This window comes from Alligator sinensis, unplaced genomic scaffold, assembly GCF_000455745.1.
Source record: "Alligator sinensis unplaced genomic scaffold, ASM45574v1 scaffold635_1, whole genome shotgun sequence".
NCBI classification, from domain to species: Eukaryota; Metazoa; Chordata; order Crocodylia; family Alligatoridae; genus Alligator; species Alligator sinensis.
In genome coordinates this window covers 768199-787702 of record NW_005842482.1, presented here as the reverse complement: position 1 = coordinate 787702, position 19504 = coordinate 768199, and the positions used below count along the sequence as shown (strand labels likewise).

Genomic DNA, 19504 nt, shown 5'->3' with positions numbered 1-19504 from the left:
AGTTCAGCTCTTGCTTTACTTCAGTAGCCACCTCTCTCAGACAGTGGACATTGATGACAAAATCCAGCACAGGATCCAGTGCACAAGTGTCTCCTTTGGGAAACTGCTTGATGTGTCTTAATTTATTACAATCTCTAGAAAGACACCAAGATCCACATGTACAATGCAGTCATCATCCTCACTCTTATTTACAGATATGAAATGTGAAAGACATCATCATCTCAAGAGCCTGGAGAAGTATCACCAATGGTGCCTCCAGAAAAATCCTCCATATCAAATAGGAAGATCACCACACAAATGCTAGCATCCCTGCTGAAGCTATTGTTATCAGCATTGAGTTGGTGTTCCTCACATGCCAAAGTCACTGGATGAGACATTATGTACATATGCCTGACTCTCAACTCCCAAAACAAGTGCTCTACTCCCAGCTTAGTAACAGCCTGAGATCTTACAGTGGCCAGAAGAAATGCTATATGGACACATTGAAGGCATACCTCAACAAAAATGAATGCCAAATTCAAGAGCTGGGAGGAGCTGGCTGCTGGCTGACTCCAATGGCACAGCAACCTCAATCATGTGATAGCCCTTTTCAGGGTAAAGTATCTTGCCCTTGAAGCAGAGAAGACAGAGAGGAGAAAATAATAAGAGAGAAATCTGAGCCTTTGGCCAAGTCTGTACTGTGGAAAGATTTGCAACTTCTTTGGATGATCTGTTGCTCAAAGATTTGGCCCTTAAGTCACCTTAAGACCCTTCAATGAGCTATGGTAGAGATCATCTGCAAATTGAGGGATTGCCAGTGACAGTTGAGGTGATGCCTTGGGAGTCAGGTGGAATGTCAAAAACAACTTCATTGACAAATTTCCAGCTTTGGAGCTTGTTAGCAGGCTTGAATAGGCAGGTGCGCTCAGTACCTTCTTCCCCAGAACTGGGCACTGAAGGGGTAAAGACAAGCCCTAGAAGTACCTCATGGATGGTTCTCTGGCTCTTGGGAAGAAAGTTTGGGGGAAGAACCCAAAACAGAAGAGAGAGCTTGCGCAGATGGTTTAAAAAAATTACACAGTAATGAGGTGTGGTGTTCTGACAAGTACAAGACCAAGTAAGGCCCAGGATAAACAGAGGCTGTACTCTGGACAAACAAAACTGGAACCTCAAATTTCATCAGATTTTTATTCTTGGAATGCAGAATGGCTCAATGAAAACTGACTATGAGAATTCAGAGTAAAGATGGGTGTATATTTCAATTTGTGTTCATGATGGATTAGATTTAGGGTTAATTCTTTCACTTGAGAATCAATTATGGTAGGGTATGAAAGAATTATAGTATAAATGTACATTTAAAAAAATGGTTTGAAAAACACAAAGGCTAGAAATTATTTTGCATTTTTTGGAGTTAACCTGGGACATTATAGAGGAAGAAAAGAACACAGAGATACACATTTCATATTAAAGCAACTGGATTTATCTAGCTTTTGAAATATTTCTGTTGCCTCTAGGCTAATATGCTGAACAGGAACCGAACTATAATAATAGGAATGCTGACTTATCCTATGGTACTTGTAACACCTCTTGCGAAAATAAAGCTAACCCCCACATGTTGTATGCCTTTGTGTAATTAAGTGAGGATACATCAGAAAAGGACTGATCAGGAAACATGACAGTTTCTATTTAAAGCCCTTCTCCAGCCGAGTTGTACTTGTACGTCTTTTTCGTAAACAGAAGGACAGTAGCTGTGGTAACATGTAAGTACTACTGAGAACAAATTAATCATAGCTTTTGCCAATGACCCAGACACACTTTTCTCACTTTAAATACTTGCATTTACAACAGTATAAAAGTTGGCTCTGAATTATGTCTGTGTAGAGGAACTGTTATAATTTACCATCAGGGATTTGGTCAAATGCCTCCTCTAAATCCTTGAGGATCATGCATTTCCTTGGCATATTATTAGTTCTTTTCAAAGAAGCAGCACAAAGTGAAAGTCTGGTTGACAGTTCTATATCCCATGACAAAGTCTTCAGATTTGTGTTGCTTCAAGAAAGAGTATTAATTTTTTTCAACAGGTGCACCTTATGACATATCCTTTATCTCACTCTGTCTCCTTCTGCTTTATTAGAAGCTTCTTTGTATGGGTCCCGGAATTCAGAAGGCTTGTTCGGTGGCAGTTACGAAAAGCTGTCTTTTTTCCTCACCTGCTGATTTTTCTTCTATTCTGCTTTCACTAAGGGTCTGTTTCATACTGTTATTTCTAAGAAGACTAACTATTCTTCCACCAGCACTGCCTGCTATGAATTTCTAAGTTTTATCTTCCCTTTACTTTTTCTGCATCAATTAAAATGTTCAGGCAGAGTAGAAAATATATATACGTCATTTTTAATAAGAATAATTTTCATACTCAGTATTTAGTCTGGTAGCCTGATATTATTGAACACCTTAAAGAGGTTGAAAGAGAAATATACAGTAGAAAAATATTGTGGAGCCTAATAAAAAAAAGTTAAGACTTACAAGAAATAAGACAATTTAAAACAGTTTTGGGAACTACAGCGTCTCAGAAAAGTATCCACAAAGTTGTTCATAAGATCAAATTTACAAAACTGCCATTCCAAATTTTGCTGGGAAAGTGAATATTTGCACAAAGAAAAAGGACACTCTGCTATATCTTCCACTGTTTACAAATACAAGTGTCAGTATTGCAAGTGTAAACTTTGTGGGTTTTGAAAATATGTCCTTGGAATTTTGATCAGTGTAAAATTCTGTAACATAAATTCATTGCAAACTTTAACCAGCACCTGGAATGAGGACATGCTATAGATTTCATAGATTTCATAGAAATTAGGGCTGAAAGGGACCTTGGGAGATCATTGAGTCCAGCCCCCTGCCCCAGGGGCAGGAAGTCAGCTGGGGTCAAAGGATCCCAGCAAGATAGGCATCCAAACACTTCTTAAAGGAGTCCAGAGTAGGTACTTGCACCACTTCTGGAGGGAGCCTATTCCAGGCCTTGGGGTCTCGGACAGTAAAGAAGTTTTTCCTTATGTCCAGCCTAAAATGGTCTTGGAGGTGTTTGTGAGTGTTGGTCCTTGTCATCCCTTGGGGTGCTCTAGTGAACAGTTGTCCCCTCAGATCCTGATGCACACCCCTGATGTACTTATAAGCAGCCACCAGGTCTCCCCTCAGCCTGTGCTTTTCCAGCTGAAGAGTCCCATGGCTCTCAGCCTCTCTTTATAGGACCTAATCTCCTGCCTTCTGATCATACACGTGGCTCTCCTCTGGACTCTTTCAAGAAGAAATTTGGGAAATCTCAACTTCTTAGATGTACAAATATCTAATAAAATGAAGCTATGAAATACTTGATCAACTATGTGTGAAAACGTGATTTACAGTACCTTTCAAAATATAGGCAGGCTAGCAAAATGACTTGCACATCTATCAAATCAAGCATTGTTTGGGTTGAGTTATTGTAGGATTGAGTTATAAACATAAATTGAGCTATGTGCGATTTTTAAAAGGAAAAAAAAATGTACTTAGTTGGCCATAAAGGAAAATTATAGCCCAGGGGATCAAATTTCTAGTAGATTTTGATCAACAACAGGGACAAATTTAGATACAGATATTTAAACCAGCATGGACTATGCAAATCCATATTGGCCTGGATGATACCTAACCCTTCACTGGTGCTAAAGAGAAATAGAAATGGTGAAAGGACCTTTTCCTTTCCCTAAGCCTCTTGCAAAGGGATATATTACAATCTCATCCTTGTGGTATCTTGAGATTTGTGATGTGAAAACAACTCTTTATTATGTACATCACTTATATACAACTATTTACAATAAAGAGGTATCAACAATCTTAATACTGCTGCCTCTGCACAGGTCTTGTAGCCAGCCTGTTCCTATTCTGCCACCCAGATGTTCTCAATGGCCTCACCCAGACTGTCTCCTGGATGTTCTACATCTGAAGCAGATCATCTGGGTTTTCCTGCTTACTCAGACCCAGCCCTAGGATCTGCTGGAGACAGGTGTGGGTCAGTAGAGAAACCCAGACTTCCCTCATTTACCCAGATGTGTCCCGATAGGTCCCAGAGGTGGGTCTGGGTAAGTTAAGAATGCCCAACTTTCCCTGCCACCCAGGTGGGATTGGCTGGGTAAGTCAGTCCCTAGTAGAGGCATGAGGCACAAGGGATTTCCTGGGTTCTGTGGCTCCATGCTGAGACCTATGCAGACTTCCCCCACTTATGGAGATGCACCTCTGGAGATCTAAAATGGGCCTCTGTAAGCAGAAAATCTTGACTTTTTCACTTATAGAGATGTATCCTGAGATTCTCTGGGGTGCATCTCTGTAAGCAGGAAAAGCTAGGTAGGTGCTTGAGGAGCCTTCATAGTCTCAGAGCACCTGCTCTGGGTACCTGAAGAGTACAGGCAGCTTAAGCTGCCCACCCTCTCCCACCACAGAGCTAATAGATGCCCACCACAATAAAGCAGCATAATTTATTAGTACTTTTTGTCATGCCACTGATTTGCCTGTGATGTGGTATAACAAAAGGTAGGTACATCTATTTGTTGCACATTGATGCCTCCATAAAAAAAAATAAAAATTATGGCAACATAAATGGGACATCAAGTGATGTCTGTTTCTACCCTATGGTTGCATCCCCACAAGCAGGGGCATGTGGTTGCCATGGGGAAAAAGGTGGCAGCACAACTTTGTGTCGCTGCTTTTTGCCCTGGCGAATGCCCCTGAACATGGGATGGAAAAATGCTCCAGGTGGGGTAGGGGAGGCTGGGGCCAGCATCAGAGCTGGCCCCAGCAGCCTTACCTGGGGCCCTGGGGGCCTTCCAGGACTCCAGTGGTAGTGATCCAGAAGTGTGGTTCTGGCTGGCTAAGCTCTGGTTTCAGGTGATGCTTGCTGCCGCTACATGTGCTGCCCTGCTTTTTCTGCTGTGGGTTTTTTGACATTGGGACCTCCCAGTGTCAAAAACCCCCCACCACACTATAAATTAGAAGAATGGCAAATGCCTACATGTATGGTGCATGCAGCTTGTGGCGCCGCAGATGGGTCTGCGGTGCTACAAACCGCAAGTATTTGCTCATCCGTATGCATCCTGTGTGTCTAGGAGGACATAGTCTAAGTCATAACCCTTGCACTCACTTGAGCTCAAGAATTATATGAGGTTACTGCCAACACTACTGCTAGCTTCCTTTATTCGTCCTTCCTTTGCATATTTATATAACTTTGTATATTTACTCTTGGGGGAATTGATATTACTGTACTGGAAAAATTTCCAAATGACTGTACATTGGCAAAATTTCCCATATGGACACACATGGAAAAATATTAGCTGTGCATCATAGTTTACTTATGTACATCATAATTACTTACGTGGATAATTCTTAGTGAAGTTAGTATATGTGTGAGTAAAATAAGCAGACACAGGTGGCAGAACCGATTCCACTTTTACTGACCGTCCCATACAAGTACAATAAAAAAGGGAATGAAAATGTGAATTGGAATGTGCAGAAAGTGTTACAATAAGTCAGTAGGAAAAGTATCATTAGAGATCCTGCTAGGTAGAAAAGTCAGAGTTGCTTGCTGTCTTTTGCTCTTTTACAGGCTCCTCTCCTAATTTGTAGTGTGATCATGTGAAAATGAAAGCAGCAGTCGGCAAAAATGAACATTCTGATCTAAAATGCATATTAATTAAGCTATGGACTGTGTCTAGATTAAAATTAAGAATGTAACCCCCTTATAGTAGAGTTCTACACTCCTTTCCCATATATTATTTGAATTTATTTTTTATTTTCATGCCCCAAATGCATCCCTGCCAGTTCAGTGTAACTAGAAAATCGTAAAATCACTTTGGTTTTCATCTTAAAATCCTATATTCACACACCCTCTCCACCCCCACCCCACAGGTCAGTATTCTTTAGATTTATTTCATAATGCACTGCTACCTGTAACTTTAATGATGAGCTATCATCTTTTATACTTCATGGTTAGGTAACAGACAAAAGCATTAGTTTGTACAAGTGGTACAGAAAGATGCTATCATTACTTAAATATATACTTGTGTTCCAGACAAGTATCCACTAGTTTGTGAAATGTAATTTGGAAGCCTTCATGTTTCCCCAGGAGATCCTGGGGTCAAACACTTCCCGCCATACTGTGAAGTAGCACCATGAGAAACATCTGCACGTGTGGTGTGTGGAGCCGCAAATGGGTTTGCAGCACCATATACTGCGTGTCTGTGCTCATCTGGACATGCCCACTGGATCTACATGGTGCTAAAATTAGTGGAAGTGAGATCATAATCGGGGACCATGGTGCATTTGTTATTCCATATTGTCCAAAATTGTAAATATATGTGAAATATCTATCAAAAAATCAGAGATCAGTAAAGTGTTCTTCATTTGACAACCTGCTCTTTGCACACTAAGTAGTCAAAGCCAAGCAAATTAAACATGGTACATTTGCCAGCCTTGTCAAAACTATTTAAGGTCTGACATTCTTTGCCTCTGCTGTTTGTAGAAGAAACAAAAACCAAGCAAACCGTGCAGATAAAGTTTACAGGACAGCCTGAACACTCAAAGCTATTGCACATCACTTATGCTCAACAATACTCCAGGGGAACCTATTAATTCCAAGGCTACTTTGGCTCTTGTTTGATACAAACATGTCAAGGAAAGGCAGACTTTCTTCTGAACCCAGCCTATTTGAAAATGCCAAACTTTTCATATCTGATTAATTTCATATAATGACATTGTTAAAACAAATAAAGATTGCCTGTTTATTACCAAGGGCCAGATTGTACAAAAGCCTTATGTACCTGTACTGAAACAATCTTTCATTTCCCTGTACATCTCAGTACTTAGTGCAAGGGGAAGGAAGGACAATATACCTGATATTTGCTCCTATGCAAACAGCAGGGAGATGAAAGGGTGGTACTCTGAGTCATGTCCTTTGGCTTTCATTTTGAATGGTCTTTCAACAGGGAAACTAGTTAATGATAACCTTAATGTACATTAATTCAAGCATAGGTTTCTAGTGAACCTTTCCATCTTTCATAAGCCTCTGCACTGAGTTACTTGAGTCTGACATCCCTAGGTAATACACCCACTTACCAAATAAGTCTTTTTTTCATCTCATAATTGACACTAGATCACACCAAATTCTTTTAAATAAACCTCATTTAAAGTTTCTAGATATTCTTAAAATAAAGCATGGCAAAAAGTGTTAGAAAAAAACCTTTCAAACTATACTTTAAAAAAAAATTGATATCTTAAAAGTGACATATTATGAACTTTTTAGATTTGAGGAAAAATTCTTTGCCATTTCCAGTGACAAGTGCAAAGTCTAGAAAGGGCCTATTTGAGAATGTTAAAAGGACAGCCAGTAACTTAGAAGGGCAACCAGTACTAATACTGTGTGGCAGCCTGTGGCAACCTTAAAAATATTCACAGTATCCCAGGGTGCCACAGCATCCTGGTTAGAAATCACTGACAGTTGAATGGATAGAGTTAGAATGTGATTTTTTACTTAGAAAGTGCACATTTTATATATGGACCTGTAATGGGGCCTGTGACAGGACCCAAGCCCAGTGGCACTGTGACAGCCCTGGTAGACATGCGGCTCCCACATGCGGCATCCCTCGTGGTGCCCTTCCCTATTGATTTCCTGCCACACCTTGATATCGTTAAAAAAAAGATTGGGAAGCTAACCTGAGGGCTCAGAGTGAGTCCAGTCCACTGACAATTTGCTTTCAGCCAATCCACCAAGGCCCTTCCAGCCCTATTGGTCCCCTAGGATACCAGGTCTTCATGGTCTTCATGGCCTCTATCTGCTCCCCTAGCCACACCCTTGCTGTGCACATGGTATATGACCTCATTTCAGAGGGGCTGCCCAGCCCACCACAATGCTTGGACCTCTCAGGGCTCACAACCGCAGGCGACGACCTGGTAAGAGGCCTCCAGGTTCTTGACCACCTGGGCAATAGTGATCATCGCGTGCTGGAATTCACCATCCAGCGTAGAGTGTCAAGGGCCCGCAGCAAGGTGGTGGCCCTAGACTTCAGGAGGGCCAACTTCAGTGAGATGAGGAGATTAGTGGGAGAGGAACTGGGGTCCTTGAGGGCAGAGGAACTCAGCGTCCAAGAGGAGTGGTCGTTCCTTAAGGAAACGATACTCGGGGCCCAAGGGGTGTCCATCCCGACAAGAAGCAAGGCGGGCAGGAGTGTCCAAAAGCCCCCCTGGCTCACCAAGGGTGTCCGGGAATGCCTGCTTGCCAAAAGGGTGGCGTACGCCCGGTGGAAGGGGGGTGTAATCTCCAAAGAGGAGTATACCTCCTCTGCTCGGGCCTGCAGGCGGGCTGTTAGGAAGGCCAAGGCGGAGATAGAGCTCGGATTAGCGTCCAGGATTAAGGATAACAAAAAGTCCTTTTTCAAATATATTGGGAGGATGAAGAAGGCGCCGGGTAATGTGGGGCCCCTGCAGGATATGCGGGGCAATCTGGTGGTTGCGTCAGAGGATAAAGCGGACCTCTTTAACCAATTCTTCACCTCCGTTTTCTTGTGCAGGGACCGGGACTTCCCTGCTGTGATAGAAGCCGGACGCGAGGGGATCGCCTTCAGACCTCAGGTTGGGGAGGACCGGGTTAGAGAGCTTCTGGAGGGGCTGGACGCGTTCAAGTCAGCGGGTCCGGATGCTCTCCACCCCAGGGTGCTGAGGGAGCTGGCTGGGGTTATTGCAGGGCCCCTGGCACGGCTCTACGAGCGATCGTGGTGCTTGGGCCAGGTGCCAGACGATTGGAAGGTAGCTAATGTGGTCCCCATCTTCAAAAAAGGGAAAAGGGAGGACCCGGGCAATTATAGGCCCGTCAGTCTTACCTCAATCCTGGGGAAGCTCTTTGAGAAGATCATCAAGGAGCACATTTGTGATGGGCCGGCATCCGAGATGATGCTCAGGGGCAATCAGCATGGATTTATTAGGGGGAGATCATGTCAGACCAACCTGATTGCCTTTTATGATCAGGTCACAAAGGCCATGGATGCAGGTGTCGCGGTGGATGTAGTCTTTCTGGACTTCAGCAAGGCCTTTGACACCGTCTCTCACCCCATCCTAATTAATAAACTAGGCGACTGTGGCATAGATGCCTACACGGTCAGATGGATTGCAGATTGGCTGAAGGGTCGCACTCAGAGGGTGGTGGTGGATGGATCATATTCGACTTGGGGGGAGGTGGGTAGTGGAGTCCCCCAGGGCTCGGTCCTGGGGCCTGCGCTGTTCAATTTCTTCATCAGCGATCTTGATGTTGGGGTGGAGAGCAACCTGTTTAAATTCGCTGATGACACCAAAATTTGGGGGGAGGTGAGCACGCTAGCAGGGAGAGAGAGATTGCAGAAGGATCTGGATAGGTTACAGGGGTGGGCAGACAGGAACAGGATGCGTTTCAATACGGACAAGTGCAGGGTGCTGCACTTGGGTAGTAGGAACCAGCAGCACACTTATACGATGGGGAGCTCCCTACTTGAGAGCACGGAGGCGGAAAGGGATCTTGGTGTCATTATTGACTCCAAGATGAACATGGGCCGACAATGCGAGGTCATGGTTGGCAGGGCTAACCGGACCTTGTCGTGCATCCACAGGTGCATCTCGAGTAGAGCCAGGGAGGTGATCCTCCCCCTCTATGCGACGCTGGTCAGGCCGCAGCTGGAGTATTGTGTCCAGTTCTGTGCGCCCCATTTCAGGAGGGATGTGGACAACATGGAGAGGGTCCAGAGGAGGGCCACCCGCATGATCCGGGGACAACAGGGCAGACCCTACAGTGAGAGACTGCGGGACTTGAACCTATTCAGCCTCCACAAGAGAAGGCTGAGGGGGGACCTGGTGACCGTCTATAAACTCACTAGGGGGAACCAGAAGGGTTTGGGGGAGACGCTGTTTCCCCTAGCCCCCGCTGGCATAACAAGGAGTAATGGGCACAAGTTGATGGAGAGGAGGTACAGATTGGACATCCGAAAAAACTACTTCACAGTCAGGGCGGCTAGGAGCTGGAACCAACTTCCAAGGGAGGTGGTGCTGGCCCCTACCCTGGGGATCTTTAAGAAGAGGCTGGATACTTACCTGGCTGGACTCATTTGAGTCCCGTTTTTGTTTTTAGGGTGAGTGGTTTTGTTTGTGTTTTTTGGGTTGTTCTCCCGCCCTGGCGGGGGGGCGGGCTAGAAGATCTATTAGGTCCCTTCCGACCCTGAAACTATGAAACTATGAAACCTTTGTTGTAGCTTTGGCCTTTCTGGCTTTGGCTTCTTTTTTTCAGCTGTGCCCGTCTCAGCCTAGATCCGATGTACCAGACCTTGCCTTCTGGGACCCCTGGCCCTGGCCCTGATGCTGGCCTGCCTGGGCTCAAGGCCCCCTGATCCTGGTCTTGCCCCCCCTGTGGGCTCTGGGCCCCCTAGCCCTGTCAGCTCCAGGCCATCTCTCTTGCCTCTTTCTGGCTCAGAGTTTGGCCCTCTCAGACTCAGCTATCTGCATCTTGGACTCCTACCTTTAGCAGGGCACAAACCTTGGCGTGACTCCCAGGTACCCCTGTGGTCTCCTTTTCACTCTTACAGCTGCATCTGGTCTGCCACTATCAACTAGAAAAGGCAAGCAACCACTTTATAACAAAGCCTCCCTCACTCTTGGTAGAACAAATGTTTAGCTAGCCCTTCTTCCCTTGGGCTCTCACCTCGCTACCCTCAGAGTATTTTGGTGCCTGCCAAGGAGTCTTCTACAGCCCCTCTCTACTAGGTGCTCTGTTCCTTTCAATGCACTGGGCCTGACTGCCTTCCTCCAGGTGCTGGGCTTATATGCTCTGGACCACTTCCCCTTTGAGTCAGGTGACTCCCTAGTCCCATACAGGTGTTCCGGCTTAGGTCTAATGGAAAGCCTGCTCCCCTTGTTTCATCTTAGCTCCGCTGCTTGCAGCCTTAGTCTTATGGCTGCTTGGGAATCTGCCCTATTCTTCCAGCCTACTGTTGTGCAGCTAGCCTTCTCTCAGCTGCCTGCCTACCTATGTACCCAGGCTAGCCTCATGTGTCTTCCCCTTTCTAGTAACAGGAGTCTTTGGCTCCCTGTTACAGGGCCCCTACCCAATTACTGAAGGTGAGAGGAAGTCTGGGAGCAGCTGGCTGGGTCCAACACCTGCAGGAACTAATAGGGGCAGAGGGCCATTTCATAGATGAGCCATCTGATGGGGCAGAGGGCCATTTGGTGGGGCCAGCACAGTGCAGCCAGTGATTGAGAGACCTGGACCAGAAACAGTGGGTCAGGTGGCCAAGAGAGAGACAATGTAGGAAGAAATCCCTTTTGTCTGCACCCCACCCCCAAATGTGAAGCCCCTCCATATGGCAAAAGACCCTCTTTTAGTATTTGCCCCCTTTTGGGGATGCTTTCTCTTTTCTTCCTTTCTCTTTCTTTTTCTTTTATTATATCATTATTATTTTTATATAAGGTGCATTTGTAGTGAAAATAGAGCTTGTAGATGCTTTTACAAATATACTTTAAGTTTAAAACTAAGTTGTACCATGTAACAATGTTAGCAAGAGCAGGAATCTCTTTATGGAGCTGGTCCCTGAATGAACCATGGTTGATTGTGTAACACAGTAGCTAGTCTGGATAAGCATGTTAATGAGCGGCAATTATAAACACCTACAAAATCAGAGACCAAGGAGAAGAAAGAATCAATAAAGAGCCAAGAATTCCCGGAACCTTCATTGTTAAAGGTACAGAAACCTCCATTTGAACTAATCAATGCTGGAAACAGACCCTGGGGATGAAATACCCCCTGATCAACCACTTCCAGAGCTCTATTCATCACGGCAGTGAATCAATCAAAATTTATCAATGGACTCCTGAGACTGCACATATGTGCAGACGTGACCCCTGGGGCTGACAGCTAGCATCCAGCAGCTACCAAGAGGGACATCCCTTGAGGTCAACGACCCCTGGATTGGTTAAGCTCAAGCATTGGGCAGTCACCAAAGTGCGGGATAAAAGGCAGTGGGATAAAAGGCAGTGAAGAATGACCCCCAATGGTGCCCTCTTTGACCCGACCAGCACCCTGCCTGCCCAGCCAGAAGGACCAGCCAGTGACCCCCTTCTGAAGCAACATCGCATTGAAAGAAGCCTCGACTGGCCATCGACAGCAGACTCCAGCGCTTGGGGATAGGTACGTCTTGACACCAGTGGTTAGTGTTCAGAGCTAGCTACTTTGAGAGTGTGTGTGTGTGTGTGTGTGTGTGTGTGTGTGTGTGTGTGTGTGAGCGCACATGCATGAATGTGTGTGTTTGAGGGGATCAGCACCAAGGTTTATGATCTGACTTCTGCATCTGTCCAATAAACTAGAATTTTATAATGATCCTGTGAGTTGGTGCTTTGTAGCCAACAACATATAAGCCCAGGGCCTGAGTCAAGGGGAGCAGTTGGTTTCTGAAGGTTGTAATAAGCAGAGCTCTGAGCTGGAAAGGGGCCTGACTGGCCAATGAGGAAAGACTCCAGACTGTAGGAGAGCTGCAAAGAAGCCCCTGCACCACTAGGCACCAGAAGATAAGCCACCTGGTGCCTTGTATTCTTATCTTTTCACTTGGATTTCATACCAGATGACCATATCATGGTTCTAGGAGTCAAGAAGATCACTGAGAAGGGTGCCAGGGGCACCCTGGGTCCCAAACCCTGCAAGGGGGTTGGGACAAGCAGTACAGGGCCTAAGGCTGAGAGGATCAAGGCCCAGTTGTGGACTCTCAGAAACTAGGAGGCTGCAAGCAGCTCCTGAGGCCAGTTCTGCTATTAGCCAGGCCATAGGGCCCAGAGCCTGTGAGGACAAGCCTGGCGGGGAGGAGGGGGCAAGGGGTCCAGAGCCTTTGAGGGCATGGCTAGAGCTGGGACCCAGGAGCTGAGAGTTCTGTGACAGTGGACTTCAGGTGGAGGGGTCCAGCCAGAGTAGTGGGCCAAGGCTAGGGGGACTGATCCCAGACAAGGGCCTAAGAGCTTAAGCAAACCCCTTTGCACTCAAGTGGCAGCCTTCCTGTTCAATACTACCATCAAGGCATGGCAAGAAAGATGACAGGGTGGGACCTTGGGAGGCCAGAAGGGATAAGCAAGGTGGGACCCAGGCAGCTGCTAGTGGGTGACTTGGCCGCCCCAAGGCTGGACTTGCTACAGGACTTCATATCAATTTAAACCGGCTTATATCTTTTAATTTGTGCGTAAAAATGTCCACATATTATTAAACCCCCTCCCTCCACAAAAAAATCCTGAAAACCAAAAATACCTGTACCAATTTAACCAAAACAATTAAACAAAACTAGTGCAACTTCTGTGTTTAGATGTATAATAAGCAGGAGTGGTTGAAATATATTCTTCATCAGATTCTTGATCAAAAGGATGTAAATCAAGTCTGTCACATACAAAATGCCTAGCAACCAACAACAAGAACTGTTTAAGGAATGTTAAGGTGACTGACTTTTAGTCAGGCCTTTTGATATTTTTTACACTTGAGAGAGAACAGTTTCACTTCCTATACCATCTGTGCAAGATGAAGTTTCAACCAAAAAATATGTGCAAAATGTATAAATAGGAATTGTGGAGAGAACTGCCTTTCCCATTCCTAAGTGGGAGGGATATTCGGGAAGGTGGGACAGTTTGGAGGAAGGAGGGCAGGCACTAATGATGAGCAATGCTCTCTTGTGATAACAAGCGATAATATCCTACATCTATTCTCACAGATTGCAACAGTAGCCCCTGGAGACTGCTGGCAGATTTGCAATAACAAGAAATCGCAGGGAGCCTTCTGAAATATTGCAAAATTGTACAACTGATGGTAATTTTGTAAGCATTAGTAAAACCCTGGGATCAAGATCAGGCTTATAATGGGAAGCGAGTCTCAGCCCAACTAGGGAGGAACTGTCTCTCCATAATAAATTATTTGAAATATTCACAGCACTTGTATTTTATAGCTATAACACTATATTATTGGAGTCATATGTTTGCTGCGTTCTTCCCTGTCATGAGCAGTGTTTTCACTTGTAAGTTATGTCCCACTGAATGAGGCATAAATTAAAGAACTTTTTCAGTGTAATATGAAGAACTATGGTGCCAATTTCTTAATGTATCATGTATAAGAATACCAAAAGGGTTCGACTGCGTCTTAATGAGCAACTCAATCACTGACATGCCAGCTGGATCTACCCTGAAGTGAATAAGAGCTGAAGGAGATAAAAGTGCTACTCCAGGTTCAAGCATTATAGGTACTCACCATAAAGGATAGTTCCATTTAAAGCAGTTGTTTTCACTGTCAAATATATAGTTATAATTCTGTTTTGTTCCTGCCCAGATTCAATCTTGGTCTCGGATACAGATGTTAGGGAAGGCAATTCTAAATAGGCATCCCCATTGAAAGATGGAAAAAACAGTGCTGTATCTGCAATGGAAAACAGAAAAATAATAATATAGAAATAAAATGTAACTCAATCAGCAAGGCATAGGATTGACTTTTCATGCTAGGTATTTATGGCTAATATTTGAGGATAAATAAACTACTATACTACTTGTGAGACACATGACTATGAAACAGTAAAAAAATATTATTACTATTACCTTTTCCTTTTTTAAGAAATAGGGGACAGAATCAGTGAAAGTCAATTAATGTGGAAAGTATAATAAGAGATCCAGCCTTGCTGCTGTTTGAGAAGACATGCTACTTTGTATAAACCTTAGATCTCTTACATGCTGATGAAAACTGGATTTCGCACATACAAAATCCACTCAAAACACAGTTCTGAATAGATTTTCTAAATGAAAGCACATGAGGGGAAAATTATTGTGAAGAAAATACATTTGCTTTTTTATTATTGTTTTAATTATCATTAACTTTTGTATATTAGCTTATAAGTGGCACAATGGTTTCATCCTCATAAAATGAAGCAGAACTAACTGGGGCTCGGTATAGTATTTTTCAGATGCTTTAAGTATCCTAGTCTAAGAATGAATACACTCATCTCCAGAAATCCAAATGAGGAACAAAGGTACAGACTGAGTTAGTAAGTGTTTAGAGGGATATTGTAGCTGTGATGGTAAAGAAAATATGAGAGGCAAGGGCTGTTTTTTTTTGGAGCGATATCTTTAATTGGACAAACCGTAGAGGTGGAAGAGATCTTAGGCAAGCTTTTGGATACAAGGTACCCAAAACCATCAGGATGCTCTGCCAGGACCTGAGGAAGGGTACCTTTTGTCCAGAAGTTTGCTTAAGATCTCTCCTAACTATACAGTTGACACAATAAAAGATATCACTCCAAAAAACCCTGCCTCCTAGATAATAAGGAAATAGTTAATAAAGTTCACTCAGCCATACAACAATCCTTTTGACAAATAGGTATATCTTGACTTCTGACTAGTGATAGTGTTCTTTCTTTAGAACTTTTATGCACACCCTGAATACCTATGCTCATTGCCAAATTGCTTACCACAGGGCGCTTAAGGAGTCTGGCCTGATATGATCCTTTAGTACTTTTTACTAGGCTTGTAAGGAGAACAAAGCCAGTGATATGTTTCAAAATTTAAATAAAGGAAACAAGGAAGAAAACATTCTTTGAAGGTCTCAAAAACAGCTATGACATGGGTGTAAGTAAAACAAATGAAAGACAAGGCTAATCCTTCAGGAGAGGAATAAGGAAGAGTCATAAAAAGGCTCAAAAAGTCATAGGCAAACAGTTCCTTCCAGATTTGTTGGGTCTATCGAGCTGAGCTCATCTACTTAAGGGAGTTGGAGCTTGCTGGTCTTCTATAGGCAGGCTCTGTGCAAATAATGCCATGACAGATGAAAAGGGCTTGGCTCAACAATAGCATTCTTATTCCTAAGTGAATTGCTTCCACAAAGCATCACTGTGGCACAGCAGCATATGTAAGCCAAGCTTTACAAGACAGTTTTAATGATTAACATGCCAATACTTATTTCTAATATTGAAATTTCCCATGGTTGGTTTTTGTTTTAATGCAAATATTTTAGATAAGCATCTTCTTTAGAATTTCTATTTGGTTTACTAAATGTAAAAGGAATCTATTTTTCATATTGTTAAGAAAAATAATATTAGTCATACCTCAACATCAGCAGAATTGACTAACCTATGAAACTTTCCACCACAATAGTTCCCATACAAAGGATGTATGAAGTGAAGTTAAGCTTACTTTGCAGTTGATAACTCAACTTTTCCATTTCCTGACTTATTGTGATTTTTAACTCTAAAAACCCATTCATACCTCTACTTTATTTTCCAAAAAAGCAAGAATAAATATATAATCTGCCCCAGGGATGCAGGGTTGACTAAGGGGGAAGCCTCGTCCAGAGGCAGGCCCCAGTCAAAAGTAAAAGAAGAAAAAATCCTACCTGTTGCAGGGACCCAGAGAAGTGAGGAGGCACACCAGGGAAAATCGCCCAAGTGGTTTGTCAGCTGCGCCTATCTCCAGCTGGGGCCGGGTGACATCACGAAGAGACGTCACCTGGTGAAGTTAAAAACTGGCCCTGGGAGCACAGGTAGGGGTGCCAAGGGGAGGAGGGGTGGCAGGGAACCGCTGAGTGGAACACGTCCCGCCACCATGGGCAGCATTGTCAGCGGCAGCGGGAGCTGAGGAGGATCTCCATGCCAGGGAAGACCGGCGAAGACCAAAGGAGCTGGCAGTGAAGCCTGCACTGGCAGCAGAGCTGGCACCAGCAGTGAAGCCGGCAGTGGCAGCTGCAGTGGATCTCTGTGCTGGGGAAGACCAGCGAAGATCAAAAGTACCAGCAGTGGAGCTTGCGCCGGCAGTGGGGCCGGCACCGGCAACAAAGCCGGCAGTGGCAGCTGTAGAGGATTTCTGTGCCGGGGAAGACTGGCGAAGATCAAAGGCGTTGGCAGTGGAGCCGGCACCGGCAGTGAGAAGAGCCAGTGAGGGAGCTCCGATTGGAGGTGGCAGGTGCCGTGACCTTAAGGGAGACATGGATCCCAGAGGGGATAAGAGAGACCCCAGCCAGGGTGAAGGCCTGGGCCCTGGCCCAGGGGAAGCGCCGGATTTAAGGCATTAGGGGCGAAGGGGGCACAGGACTCTCCCCTGCGGTTGTCCCTCTTTGCTTTTCTTTCTTGTCTCTTCCTCCCATGTTTCTTGTTATTTCCTTTATTTTGTTTTTCTCACATTGGGTTGTTCCCTGGGCGTGGGGCTTCTCTGGTGGTGAGTGTTCGGTTCCTGTTTTTCCTTCTTAGTTAGATCCATTCTGTTGCCTGCTGAGAGCAGGGGAGCCTAGCACACTGCACCAGACTTGGGGAGTCAGAGACCCCATTTGGAGATGGAGGACCAGGTGAGAACATGGTGGCAATCAACAGCATCCATCGTGGAATGCTCAGGGCATCTGTCCCCAAAGGCAGAGCATCACCGGACCCTCCAGTTCTGGCTAGAGCCCAAGGCGCTGGTCTGCGGAGGAGGACAAATAGGTACCGGGGAAGACATCAAAAGGGGCCAGTCGTAAAAGATCCTGAGGCTCATCCCATAGGTTGGTGTGTGGCCGGGGTGTAGGGGAGGTTGGAGCCCTGTAGGCATCCATCAAGACACGTGACAACTCTGGAGGCATCCTCTGAGGGGACCCCCTCCACTGGAGAACCATCTGAAGTCATGGCGGGTGAGTTTGGGTCTACATGAAAGCCCTAGGCTAGGAAGACAAGTTGCCCGGGCAAAGGCGGCGTGGGACCGGGCCATCGAGGGGAGACGGGCACGTAATCCTTAGCATATAGGACAATCATGTTTGATATAAAATGCAATAACATGTTATCAGGTAAGGTGAAAGGCTGTTAAAGTATGCAAAAGTCACAAGCTTTTTCCTAAATTCTATAGATCTATTTTATTAGAGGCACTGCTTAAAATAAGTCAAGCAAGCCTTGGGTTATTTAATCTAGAACAGAGGTGGCCAAACCGTGACTCGGGAGCCACTTGCGGCTCACTGGCACGGTATGTGCGGCTCACCGAAAATTGCCTGAAGCCCCACCCACTCCTCCCAGGACTGCCAACTCAGGTGCCAGGCTGCCAGGCTAGGGGCTGCAGTCATGCTGCTTATCCTGTGGTGCGTTCCTTGCAGAAAATCTTGATCAGCTCTCGGTTGCTCAGCATCCCCTGCTCTGCTCTCCAGCTCCACTCTAGGTTGCTCAGCACCCTTCCTCCCCTCCACCTCTCCCCCTGCCAAGCTCTCTGGCTCTTGAACTTCCACAGAGGATCAGATGTGGCTCCCAGGGTAAGTAACTCTGGCCACCCCTGATCTAGAACATTACATTAAGCTGTGCTTCCCTGTTAAAACCTAATTAAGAATATTTGCTTTGTGATACTAACATGCAATTAATAAAGTAGCTATCTGGCAAACACTTCAACTACTTAACTATTTGGTTGGTTATGTTGACAAAGTAGACTATGTTGCTCACTACAATATTATGTTGTCAGAACTGTGCACTTAAAGCTTTCCTGTGATGACAGAATGACAGAATCCCCCTTTCTTATGGCAGAGTTGCTCCACCTCTGCCAAGTGAAGGAAGGAATCTGAACTATCCAGCAGATGACTCAGTGGGCTTGCACATCCACTACTTTTCAGGTTACCAAGGTAAGGTGCACCACATGCAGCTTAGATGCTATATTCTAGACATTTTGGTAGTCAGCAGTTCAGTTTTTAGTATGGCTGGGTTTTTCTAGTAGGATCAAATTCAAACTCTTATGAATCCTCTTTCATAATTGAAGTTAACGAGTTGAGGAGATTAGTGGGAGAGGCACTGGGGTTCTCCAGGGCAGGGGAACTCAGTGCCCAAGATGAGTGGTCGTTCCTTAAGGAGACGATACTCAGGGCACAAGGGGTGATGATCCCAACAAGAAGCAAAGGGGGCAAGAGTGCCCAAAAGCCCCCCTGGGGAATGCCTGGTTGCCAAAAAGGCTGTGTACACCCAGTGGAAGTGGGGGGTTATCTCCAAAGAGGCATATACCTCCACTGCTCAGGCCTGTAGTGGACTGTTAGGAAAGCTAAGGCGGACATAGAGCTAGGACTAGCGTCCAAGATCAAAGATAATAAAAAGTCCTTTTTCAAATATATAGGGAGGATGAAGAAGGCACCAGGAAATGTGGGGCCCCTGCAAGATATGCTGGGCAATCTGGTGGTTGCGCCAGAGGAGAAGGCAGACCTCTTTAACAAATTCTTCACCTCCATTTTCTTGTGCAGGGACCGGGACTCCCCCACCATGATTGAAGACGGACTCAAGGGGAACGCCTCCAGACCTAAGGTTGGGGAGGACCGGGTTAGAGTGCTTCTGGAGGGACTGGACGTGTTCAGATCAGCAGGTCCAGATGCTCTCCACCCCCGGGTATTGAGGGAGCTAGCAGGGGTTATTGCAGGGCCCTTAGCACGGCTTTACAAGCACTTGTGGTGCTCGGGCCAGGTGCCAGATGATTGGAAGATAGCCAATGTGGTCCCCATCTTTAA

The 19504-nt window shown here is 45.2% G+C and overlaps 1 protein-coding gene across 1 annotated transcript in view; it reads right to left on the bottom strand.

Moving 5' to 3' along the window:
- Positions 1–19504, bottom strand: part of LOC112551503 (protein eyes shut homolog) — a 579454-nt gene that overhangs the window by 309394 nt on the left and 250556 nt on the right. Inside the window, 1 exon segment of the mRNA XM_025212766.1 lies at positions 14282–14446. Coding sequence (XP_025068551.1) covers positions 14282–14446 — 165 coding nt within the window.